Here is a 12,500-nt window from a genome sequence, read left to right on the forward strand (position 1 = left end):
AAGAAGGTGTGACTGGGATATGAATTTGCATTTGATTAAAAAAAAAAAAACTTTGAGGACCACTTTAATAATAATAATAATTTGTATTTATATAGCTCCTTTCCAACATTATTATTCTGATTATGCTGTGGTACTTTTACAATATATTTTGTCCTTTTTGGATTTTGCCTATGACAGCCATGGTCTCTATGAAGTATGAACTATTTTTGTACAAAATAAAAAACGCAAGAAGATTCAAAAATTCTTCTTGTATGTTCCACTGAAAAATAACTACGGCTTTAGAACAATGTGAGGGTCAGAAAATAAAGACTGAACTGTTCCTGTAATTGAGAGGTGTTTGAGTGCTCTAGTGTTTGGTGACTCATTCCTGGGTAGATATATTACTTTCCCCCGGTTTCACAGACAAGGCTTGAGCTAGTCCCAGACTAAAATGCATGTTTGAGCCATCTCAACTGAAAATATCTTGCTCTGACATATCTTAAAATATGTCAGTGTCATTGTTCTGTGATGCACACCTGTAATGTTTTCTTCTATGGCATTTTTGTAAAAGTTGCTTAAATGTCTTAATTTAACTAAGGCCTAGTCCTGGCTTAAGCTAAGCCCCGTTTGTGAAACCGGGCCTTTATGTCTTGCAGAAGTGCCACAGGAGAGTCGTGGCAGGAGATCATGCTCTCGTGTCTCGAGGGAAAGGAGTGTGAACGGGACCCTTCAATACCACCACCTTTCACCTCTCCAGATCACGAAGGGGGCTGTGGCACGGACTTTGCCTATTTCTATTTTGTCTCATTCATCTTTTTCAGCTCATTTTTGGTCAGAATCTATCAACATTCTTTTCTGAATCTATAGGGGAGAATGGGGTAGACTGCATAGCTTTTTACTCAAGTTCAGTGTGAATACTCAGTGCAGGGAAATAATAGGGATAAAACATATACAACCAGTTATATTTTGAGATGTCTGCTGTCAGCTGAAATAAGAAGAAAGCAATTCATCATAAAAGCCAACAATATTCATTGTAAATAATGCCAAGTTTAAAGCATAAGCTAGATTAACACAAAAGCTAAACAGGTACAAGTTTTCTGCAGGTCTTAAAAAGGCCATTTGATGTTCCACAAATTAAGATCTTAAAAGGTCTTAAACCAGAGCAGAAAGTCTTAAATTCATAAAGTCATGGCATTAAATGTTACATAAATGTTTTTTCCTTCTTCCTTCTTCGGGGTGATCAGAAGTTACAGTAAAAGTTATTTCCATATTCTAGTGGTTGAGAGCATTAGGCTTTTTTTGTGTGAAATTAATTAAAATGTAATGGTTAGAAGTTAACGCTAATACAGTTGTGTTGCTTAAATTGTCTTTACTTGGTTTTAAAAATGTCTTTAATTCTCTTAAATTTACCTGCAGAAGCCATGCAATAGTGCCTTTGTTTATGCGTGTGGATATTAAGTGTTTGCGGAAAATGTTTCTCATGTGCATCTCTCGATTACAGATCAGTCCTTTCTAAATATATGTATAAATATAATATATGTCTAAATTCATTTACACAATGAAAACAATGCACATTTAGCCAGATTAACAGCTTACCCGCTGAAACATCTTAACCCACTCTCCCTTATACTTATTTAAGTTTAAATCATAGCCAAATAAAAACAATAATTATTTTAATAATATTACATAAATGAAATGTGTGCACTTGGTCTAAGTCCAGAATTTTGACACTTTATTTTTCCTAAGATGCTGAATCTGTTTGTGGCTGTGATTATGGACAACTTTGAGTATTTGACACGAGACTCATCCATTCTTGGACCTCACCATCTGGACGAGTTTGTGCGCATCTGGGGGGAATATGACCGAGCAGCATGGTAAGCGCAACAGATCACCTACTGTACCTATTATAATGCATATTATAATATAGTAATGATTGTTACTGTTCTTACTGTCATACGCATAGAGACACTTCACTAGGAACCGCTGCTCATTAACATCCATGTTTCCTTTCAATTTCATTTGCTTTATTCATTTATACAGATGCAACTTCATTCAGTAGTTTATATGTTAGTAGTACATTTAACAGTATTTACTGATATGGAAAGATCCTGGGCCTTCAACCTCCAAGTGCAAAGCCTGGGCAAGAAAACCTTTTTTTGATAGTCGACTTTAGGCATTTTACTAACTATAAGTAACTTTGCAACTAAATGTCTACTAACTCTCATTAGAGTATTAGTAGACTGTTAGGATAGGGTTAGTAGAGTAAGTTGACACGTATGTGCAAAGTGACAGTCAGAACAATGTGTGTTGGGGATCATCAAAATAAAGTGTTAGCAGAAATTAACAGACAGTCTACTAATACTCTAATGACTGCTAGTTGACATGGAGTTGCAAATAGTTAGAATGTAACACTTTAGATTAGGGAACACATATTCACTATTAATTAAGAGTTTGCCCTCAATAAACTCATAATTTGCTGCTTATTAATAGTTAGTAAGGTAGTTGTTAAGTTTAGATATGGTGTAGGATTAAGGGATTTAAAATATGGCCATGCAGAATAATGCATTAATATGTGCTTTATAAGTACTAATAAACAGCCAACATGCTTGTAATATGCATGCTAATAAGCAGCTAGTTAATAGTGAGAATTGGTGCTTAAAATAAAGTGTTACTAGAATGTCTAAAGTGGAGTATCAGGTAACACTTTCTATGAAGCCCGTATTTATAATACATTATAAGAGTATTCTTAAGACATTATAATGAATGCATAATGTATTATAAAAAAATAGTATATGTTGTATCATCTCATGAGTAATCATAACAACAGTTTTAATGCATTATACTATTTTCTTATTTGTGGTTGTAGCTTTTAAAATTATAATTTATAATACACAATGAACACAATACATCCACTTAACTCACAATGGATTATAATTACCATAGTTATAATGTATTATAAGTCTCATATCTTGCCATTGTTAACTTGTTACTTTACTTAAAGCAGATAAAGACCACTTATAAATAATAACAGCAACCACAATGACAATAACAACAACAACAACAATAATAATAATAATAATATTTTTTCTTAAAAAGCCATAAGATCAGATATCTGATCAGATGAATGTGTAATATGGCATATTAATATTTATTGTAATATTTAATACAAGTAATATTTAACTATATTTATTGCAATATCAGTAAGATATTGTATATACTGTAAGATACTGTACAGATCTTAAATAAAGAATCTCAAGATATGAAACTTATAATCCATTATAAATTAAGTGGATTTAACATGGTGTTTATTGCATGTTATAAATAATCATTCTCATAAAAGTTATAACCACAAATGAGTAAGTTTTATAATGTATTATAATTGTTGTTATGAGATGAAAAAACATATTAATTTTTTTTTTTTTTATAACGCATTATGCATTCATTATAATGCCTTAAGAATACCCTTATAATTTGTTATAGAAAGCGTTACCGAGTATCAAAATAAAGTGTTAGCAAAACTTTGGCCTGCATGAAACGGTCATAAAGGATGAAGCCTCAAGCAGAACCCATGGAGGAGTGGAACTATCATTATTTTTGGTAGATGTTCAACTTTTACGGCTGTTGTTGTGTTGTCCCTGATTGACAGACTACAGTGATGGCCTAATATTTTTTGTGCTTGAATCAAATTTAATAGTTGCTTGAACCAAAAAATGCACAGAACATTTGGCTACATTGCTCACCACTGCAGACACGGATGGATGTTTTCAGTTTTATGGTGGTGAAATTGCTGAAATCTTCTGACAGGGCCTTGGATTCCTGTGCGCTGCCAGAACAAAAACCGGCCTGGATTGGATTCAGGACTTGCTATGCGCTGTTCAATTAGACTGGCTTCAAACGACAATTAGTGCACATCAGAATGGCGATATTTAGAAAGTCTAAAATTCTTCTAGGCTATTGGAAGACGATCTTGCGGTTATCGTTGCATTCTCCAAGGCTGGAATTGAGATGGAATTTAGCGTAGTGTTTAGAAGTCAGTGGATGACTGTGAGCAAATAGGTGTCCCTTGTAAGTAAAGCTGAAGGCCACATCCTTCTGTTTACAGGCTTTCAAGGGAAGGATGATGTCATGTCAGATGAAAAGGCGCATTAAGGAAGACAGGGCCTCGATTGTTCAAAGAAAGGTGGGTTTGTACGTGCCTAGCCTAACATCCTTCTGTGTGGTGTTAGTATGTACAAAACAACGTGCACTCATTTTAGGGCAGCAACAATTTGTTTTCTTTTCTTATAATCAATTATTCTGTCGATAATTGATTTGATTAAATGGATAAATTATTATTGGAGGGGGGGGATACTATATTTTATTTTGCCTTAAGTTATCTTCCAAGTGCAAACTGGAGGCTATTAAACTATAAATCTATGAATTTAGACTATGCTTGTACATTATGTGCCAAAATGGAAGGTAAAATAAGGTCTCTGGTAAGAGGTAGAACATTATGCAGGAATATGCCACTGATCTCTATATGACTGGATTGCTGATGGAAATCTAAACTACCAGCATGATCAAATAACAAATGCGACACTCTTCACTCTCAATTCATTTAAGTACTTCAAGCGTTCTCAGGCTGATATATTGTGTAAATGTGAACACCCCAAATGATACTCAGACCACCCTAAACCACAAACCATTACTAATACTATATTGCAACATAAATGCATTAATCTGTATTGAGAATCAACACTTTCTGACATTTGCATTATGTATGTTGAGTAGCCTCGTCTGTCAGCTGATATGATATTTACTACTGTAATGAAGATAGTTTGAAAAATTCCTAGTCTAATTAAATAGCCAATTACATGTATAATACAGTTACAAGGAATTCAGATGATTTCCTTGTAACTGTAGTATGTGTGTGGACACCAATGTGGTAGTGTAGTGGCTTTAACGTTAGCTATTTATAGTCCTGTTTCCGTTATTGTTCTTGTAAAAACAAACAAACAATAGAATTTAAATTAAAGGTAAACAATTTTAAACCTAAATGTAACATTCAACAAAAAACATTTTACTAAATGTAAAAATTATTTAGCTGCCTTTCTCTGGTTGACTTAAAAAATCTCAAGTTAATTAGTTAATCAAGTCCTGAAGCTACAGGGAAAGTACTCTGAATAGGGTTTATTGTCAAGAGTGGCTTGGGTTCTATGGAGATTTTTGGTGAAAGGTTGTAATGCAGTGATAGGGTAGAAAAATGATTTATTGATTTTGACTGAGATTTTGGTATACTTACATATTTTGGATACATATTTTGTATAGTATTTTGTTTAATGTACAGCTATGTACAATGTATGATGTGCTTTGGTGAAAAGTTTTTTTTTTTAATGCTATTCATTTTTATTGTGTATACAAACATTAATGTTTCTGTAAACATACCTCTCATATTACATTTTCATAATTATCATATTAATTTCCATGAACTCGTTAAACTTCATATGTAGCATCAGGTGGGTTTTTTTCAGCAGGTGGAACTGAAGAACTTTTTGGCATCAAGAACACCAAGGATAAAGCCAAATTTAGACAGCCAGATATCAGCATGTAGTGCAAAAATAGCTTTTCTCCTAGCCAGTGGCCCAAACAACAAAGCAAAAACTTGAAACCGAGTAGTCAACTAGAGGTCTGTACGGAATCAATTTTTTTTTTTTTTTAACAAAAAACAATGACATATTTTGTCCTGCAACTTCCACATTTTGTCCCTCTCCTGCCCACAAAAGCCCAGAGGCAAAAAATCTATGCAGATTCAGTCTCTCTTACCAGAAATTATGTCTCCCTCCTGTGACAGAAGAATTTTTCCATTTCCCCTAGGCACACATCGCTTTACCTTGTTGCAGCAGGCAAATTAAAGGTGCTTTCCCTCGCTGCTGTGTACAATTGCTTAACATTGAGCATTTCCAGCCCTGTGCATGTAAACCATTCCTTTTCTTTTCTTTTCTTTTAAATGGAAACGTCTGCAGAGCTACTATCCAGCAGAGTTTAACTCCAACTTTTTCACACCTGAACCACCTCAGGATTAATTGAAAATTACAGGCAAGTGTGTTGGTGCAGGTTGAAACAGATCTCTGCAGGAAAGTAACTCTCCAGAAGAAGAGTTGGCACAGTTGTGCTGTTTTGTTCCTGAATGAATTAGTGTTTTTGAGCAAATCTGTTGAATGAATGACTCAATGACTTAATCATAAAGAGTCACTTTCATTCTGGAGAAATGAATAATCACCTTTTTGTAACTTGTTTTGAATTTAATTTTGTTTTATGTACATTCAGAAGTTTAGAGGAAACAATGTTTGTTCTGTACAGAGAAATAATGTTTTGACTGCATTTCTTTAGAAGTGTGGTATGCAAAAATAGCATTAATTCTTATCTATTCTCCATCATTCATATGAGAATCACAAATAATTGAATACCTCTGTTTTTTTTTTTTTTCCCTCCAGTGGCCGTATTCACTACACTGCCATGTATGAGATGCTAACCCACATGTCTCCACCTCTTGGATTGGGAAAGAAGTGTCCTGCCAAAATTGCCTACAAGGTAGAAAAGTTTTATCTTGGCAAATGTATTTCATTGTTTAATAGTTGCAACTGCTACTGAAATACCGAGAAAAATAATCATATGTAAGAATGCATATTTAAAAAATGTTAGAACCTATAATGCTTTTAAAACATGAGCGTTTTATATCATTAATATTTGCAACCATGCTGTGCTGCTATTGGCAGAGACTGGTGCTGATGAATATGCCAGTTGATGAGGACATGACGGTTCAGTTCACATCCACACTGATGTCTCTGATCCGCACTGCACTGGAGATAAAAATCGCTAGAGGTCAGAATTGTAAATCTGTACTTTAATAGAATAGTAGTACAATGATAATTATAGCATAATTTACTCAGACTCATACTGTTCCACACCTGTATGGGCATGTCTCAATCAGCTCTCAATCAGTATATTGTGTACATAAATGCGGGAGCTGGTAAGGACCCTGGCTTAGTACACATTGGGACACTAATGATTTTCTGGCGACACCTCTGCAACAAGGGTCCACATCATTACCATCTATTATTTAGTGAATTCCAATGGTTGTCCCAGTCAGGAAAAGGTGGAGCCAAATGCAGGTTATTTACTTGGAGTGGAAATTATTGAAGCACAAACAACTACGAGGCAAAAGAAAGGGCAAAAAACTGTAATAGAGCTTGGCGAAAACTCAGTTCGGGGCCAGGCAGAGATTGTCTGGTTTGCAAACAGTGCAAACCAGCAAGCTAGTCTGTGGACAATGAGAGAGATGGATAATCCAAGAAACAGTCCAGGTTCAGAGCCAAGAGAGCAGGCCGACAGGCAGAGTCTAGAAGGGTAGGCTAGAGTCAGTATCTTAGTGAACAAGGCATTCTTTCAGATGCCAGGGGTGAGGCAACAATCTGGCACAAGACAGCAAAGGGAAGAGGAGTAAATGGGGAGAAATCCCAGAATCCTCAGATATCCCAGCACTATAAAAGTAACAGAAAGATTACACTTACCTGCATATTTTATGAGGATGCAATGCATGCATGTTCTTTAGTTTTTCAGTCTATCTACTGTATTAATCTCTTATTTGAGGCCATATGTTTCCTATCAGGGGGCGAGGACCGGATACAGTTGGACATTGAATTGCAGAAGGAGATAAGTGTCATCTGGCCACACCTGTCCCAAAAGACACTGGATCTGCTGGTACCCATCAATAAAGGTGAGACTCAGATGCAATGGAACATAGTAATAGGGCCCTCGGCGGTTCAAGAGGAGAGGATGTAAGGCTATAGCCATAACACAATTCCTACAGCATGAATGGAGTCAGATATGCATCAAATGTTCCTAAAGATATCAGAGCAACAGACCCACTCTTCATTCTTCAAAGAGTACTAGAACATGAAAAGGCATTGCTTAAGAATGTAAAGTCTGGTAGAAGGGGCCATAGAGTTGGCCACTTCCTGAGAAGGGAGACAGATCAAACTTTGGTCACGCAGAGTAAAATTGAGGATCTTATGTATCCTGAGCTCTATACTTGATCATTAGGCTTTACGAGGTACTTTCCAGATTGGGTCTTAACCATCTTGGACAGGGGTGTCCAGTCCTGTTCCTGGAGGGCTGCTGTCCTGCAAAGTTTAGGTCCAACCCCAGTAATACACTCATAAACCAGCTAATCAAGGTCTTACTAGGCATACTGGAAACTTCCAGGCAGGTGTGCTGAGGCAAGTTGGAGCTAAACTCAGCAGGACAATGGCCCTCCAGGACCGGGTTTGGACACCCCTGATCTTGTACTACCTTTAAGTTTTTGTTTTGAATGGTCTTTTTTGCACAAAACGATGTTTTATTATATTATTGGCCTTTTATGCCTTTATTAGACAGGACAGTGTAGATGAGACCGGAAACAACAGGGAGGAGAGAGAGGATAACAGGACAGGCAAAGACCCTTTAACCATTATTTGAACTTGGTTCGCCTGAGGCACAACTGTGCTATATGTCGGAGTGCTGCTCTAAGGTACGATGGATCCATGCTTTCATGTTGTTTACACCAAATTCTGACCCTCTCATCTGAATGTTGCAGCATAAATTGACCAGGCAACTTTTTTAGTCTTCTGTTGTGCAGTTTTGGTGAGCCTGTGTGAATTGTAGCCTCAGTTTCCAGGTCTTAGCTGATAGGAGTAGCACCCAGTGTGGTCTTCTGTGCTGTAGCCCATCTGCTTCGAGGTTTGATATGTTGTGCATTCAGAGATGCAGTTGCAACAAGTTACTGTTGCCTTTCTATCAGCTTGAACCAGTCTGGTCATTCTCCTCTAACTTCAACAATGCATTTTTTGCCCACAGAACTGCTGCTCACTGTTTATTTTCTCTTTTTCGGATTATTCTCCGTAAACCCTAGAGATGTTTGTGTGTGAAAATCCCAGTAGATCAGCAGTTTCTGAAATACTCAGACCAGCCCGTCTGACACCAGCAACCATGTCACAATCAAAGTCACTTAAATCACCTTTCTTCCCCATTCTGGTGCTCGGTTTGAACTTCAGCAGATAGGCCTTGATGATGTTTACATGACTAAATGTTGCTGCCATGCAATTGGCTCATTAGATATTTGCGTTAATGAGCAATTGAAAAGGTTTACCTAATAAAGTGGCCGGTGAGTGTATATGAATTGTGACCCTGGACCACAAAACCAGTCATAAGGGTGAATTTTTGAAATTGAGGTTTATTCAACATCTGAAAGCTGAATAAATAAGCTTTCCATTGATGTATGGTTTGTTAGGATAGGACAATATTTGGCCGAGATACAACTATTTGAAAATCTGGAATCTGAGGGTGCAAAAAAATCTAAATATTGAGAAAATTGCCTTTAAAGTTGTCCAAATGAAGTCCTTAGCAATGCATATTACTAATGATAATAAATTGTTGATATATTTACGGTAGGAAATTTACAAAATATCTTCATGGAACATGATCTTTACTTAATATCCTAATTATTTTTGGCATAAAAGAAAAATCGATAATTTTGACCCATACAATGTATTTTTGGCTATTGCTACAAATATACCCGTGCTACTTATGACTGGTTTTGTGGTTCAGGGTCACAATTTAGTGAGCCCCTGACGGGACATGGTGATGGAAAAAATATGAGACAGGAGAAAACAATTAATTTTAAATGATTTTAAGTTTGCTTGCAAAAGTATTTCATTCCCAAGAAACATTCTCTTTCAAAATATTTGCGTTCTCCAGAGAAACTTTGCATTCGTTCACAAAAGCACTGAAATACAGTTTTTCTTCCCACCTCATAGTATTTCCATCAAAAGTTTTGCAAGCAAATGCAAAGTTTCTTGTGGAAATACAAAAGCATTGCCATCTAATTTTTTTGGCATCACCTTGTTCCTTTAGGGGCTCTGTAGGTATTACATGACACCTTTCCATTTTAACAGTGTTCTAAGCATTAAACTGGCTTAAGTTAAAAGGTTGGTTTGATTGATGTAAATTAATCTGTTGTACTTTCATAATGACTCTGAGTGTGTGTGTATCTTCAGATACGGACATGACCGTTGGAAAGATCTATGCTTCTATGATGATCATGGATTACTTTAAGCAGAGCAAAGCCAAGAAGTTGAGGCAACAGATTGAGGCACAGGTAAGCTGACTTTTTTTTGTCCAGGTTCACATTTAGACAAATTCGTACTCATCATTTAATGCTTTTTTGGGGGACGGTCCATATGATCCATTTTTGTAATTGTTAGGATACATTTATCTCCAGACATATTTTTATGTTATGTGTTTTGCATAGTATAAGGCTTTGTTTTTTTCATAATTTCACAAAAAAAATTTTTCTGTTGTACAGAGAAGTCTCACCCTGCCCCTGATATCTCACAGTGCTGGATCAGCCTTGTAAGTTTCATTGTCTTCAAAGAAGGTTCATGTTTAAAATAACATGTAACTGAACTGTATCAATATACTCCAATGCATGCTTGATTTTGTGAGTATATGGCACAATACAAATGTGTGCTATATCATTGCTGCTTAATAGCATATAAACATGTTACAAACTATACTGTTATGTATACTGCATAGTGATTTACGTTATAGGTGTTTAAGGTTGCACTCACAGTATTGTGTATGTATCAAAGATGTGGTTCTGTGTTCTAGGACAAGTGGAGGGTTTGTGGCTTTAAGCCCAATATCACCACAGGAGCTGTTATTGCAGCCCGTGACCCACCGTACAGACAGCAGTGAAGACGTCTCTCAGGTACCAAAAAATTTAAATAGTTGATGGGTTAAATAAATTCTTCTCACCTGGTTTCTGGGTTAGTCAACACATTAATATGTTATCAGGGGGTTAATAATTAAAGTAGCGAAAACAAATAATTTTCTTGGAATAGATATTCTGAATCATATAGTATTACAAATAGTAAAAAGTAAACTATAGAAGGATGAGTTATAGACTGACTGTATCTAATGTGATGCTGATGCACAGGTTGATGAATCAGGGTTGAATGGCATGTGGGGGGATGATCGCCCACCTGAACATGCATTCAGAACCAGACAAAAGAGCTACAAAGCTGCAGGTTGGTTACTGCATTTTCCTTGTAAAGTGAAAAGACACAGCACAACTCCCGAATACACACATACACCAACCAACGCTTGTCCAATGAGTCACCATGCAAGAGACAAGAGCTGATAAAATGCATGCGCGTACGTCAAACACGTTAGAGGACTAGGAGGAAGTTCTGAAAGTTACAGCATATTACTTCATATACATTGGAAAATATGACCATTTAACCTTTCTATCACACATACAATACACATATAGCACAAGAACTTACCCTTTGCTCTGCTTTGGCTTGAACACTTCTGTAGTCATATGCTTTTATGAGAATCCCCATGAGAACGCATGCAGTACAAGATATGAAATCCCTTGTTAATAGCTAAATCTCTTTGAGTGCTGTAGTTAACCTACTGCATGATGACTATGTGATGTATAACATCTATTTAACAATTTACAGTGTCCCACTCAGACCAGACACAGTACATGGAAAAGGTGCGAGGACGACCAAAAGAACAACGGTTCTTACTTTCCCCAGATAACTCGAACTCAAAATCCCGTTCCCGCTCTCCCAGTGAGGAGCGCATACATGGGGTCACCAGACAGGTAAACAAACAAGCTTCTTTCACATGATCTCTCACAGCTTCACCGTATCTTAGATCAGTGGTTCTCAAACCTGTCTTTGGGACCCCCAACCACCGCACATTTTGTATGTCTTGAATCAGGTGTGTTAAATGAGGGAGACATACAAAATATGCAGTGGTTGGGGGTCCCCAGGACAGGTTTGAGAACCACTGTCTTAGATGTCCACATGAAGGACCTTGTTATACCTTGACGATGATATAAAGACAGCAACCTGGAATCACTCACAAGAATACTAGGAAATCCTGTGATCTTAGATCATCTAGAAACCAACTACCAGCTTAAGATGGATTTTCCATTTTACTATATCTTAAAGGGTTAGTTCACCCAAAAATGAAAATTAGCCCATAAATTACTCACCCTCAAGTCATCCTAGGTGTATATGACTTTCTTCTTTCAGACGAATCCAGTCGGAGTTATATTAAAAATTGTCTTTGATCTTTCAAGCTGTTTAATGGCACTCAGCGGGTGTTGCATGCATCAGTCCAAAAGAAGTTAAATAAAAAGCGCCCATCCATAAAAAAAGTGTCTCACACGGCTCCGGGGGGTGAACAAAGGCCTCCTTTAGCGAATCGATGCGTTTTTGTAAGAAAAATATCCATATTCAAAAGGTAATAATCAGTTTAATGCAGCTTGCGCCAACAGTTGTACACAGAAGCAGTTCCGGGCTGATGAAATACTTGAAATCTGATTTCTCCGCAGGAAAACAGCTCAGAAAGCCCTGTTCCCTCCACCTCAGAGTCCAGCACCCCAAGTGGCAAGCGTCGCCTTTCCCAGACCTCCACCTGCTCACGCC

General features: G+C 36.9%; 1 protein-coding gene across 1 annotated transcript in view; it reads left to right on the forward strand.

The window, feature by feature from the left end:
- LOC107708577 (voltage-dependent R-type calcium channel subunit alpha-1E-like) overlaps positions 1-12,500 on the forward strand; it is an 88,011-nt gene that overhangs the window by 74,468 nt on the left and 1,043 nt on the right. The window contains exons 34-44 of the mRNA XM_016512839.1: positions 636-810; positions 1,726-1,853; positions 6,453-6,549; positions 6,735-6,840; positions 7,628-7,735; positions 10,053-10,153; positions 10,361-10,407; positions 10,666-10,765; positions 10,994-11,084; positions 11,523-11,668; positions 12,407-12,500. The exon at positions 12,407-12,500 is cut by the window's right edge and continues 1,043 nt beyond it. Coding sequence (XP_016368325.1) covers positions 636-810; positions 1,726-1,853; positions 6,453-6,549; positions 6,735-6,840; positions 7,628-7,735; positions 10,053-10,153; positions 10,361-10,407; positions 10,666-10,765; positions 10,994-11,084; positions 11,523-11,668; positions 12,407-12,500 — 1,193 coding nt within the window. The remainder of the gene's footprint in view (positions 1-635; positions 811-1,725; positions 1,854-6,452; positions 6,550-6,734; positions 6,841-7,627; positions 7,736-10,052; positions 10,154-10,360; positions 10,408-10,665; positions 10,766-10,993; positions 11,085-11,522; positions 11,669-12,406) is intronic.

This window comes from Sinocyclocheilus rhinocerous, unplaced genomic scaffold (assembly GCF_001515625.1).
Source record: "Sinocyclocheilus rhinocerous isolate Xijiao unplaced genomic scaffold, SAMN03320098_v1.1 scaffold25, whole genome shotgun sequence".
Lineage (NCBI taxonomy): Eukaryota > Metazoa > Chordata > Actinopteri > Cypriniformes > Cyprinidae > Sinocyclocheilus > Sinocyclocheilus rhinocerous.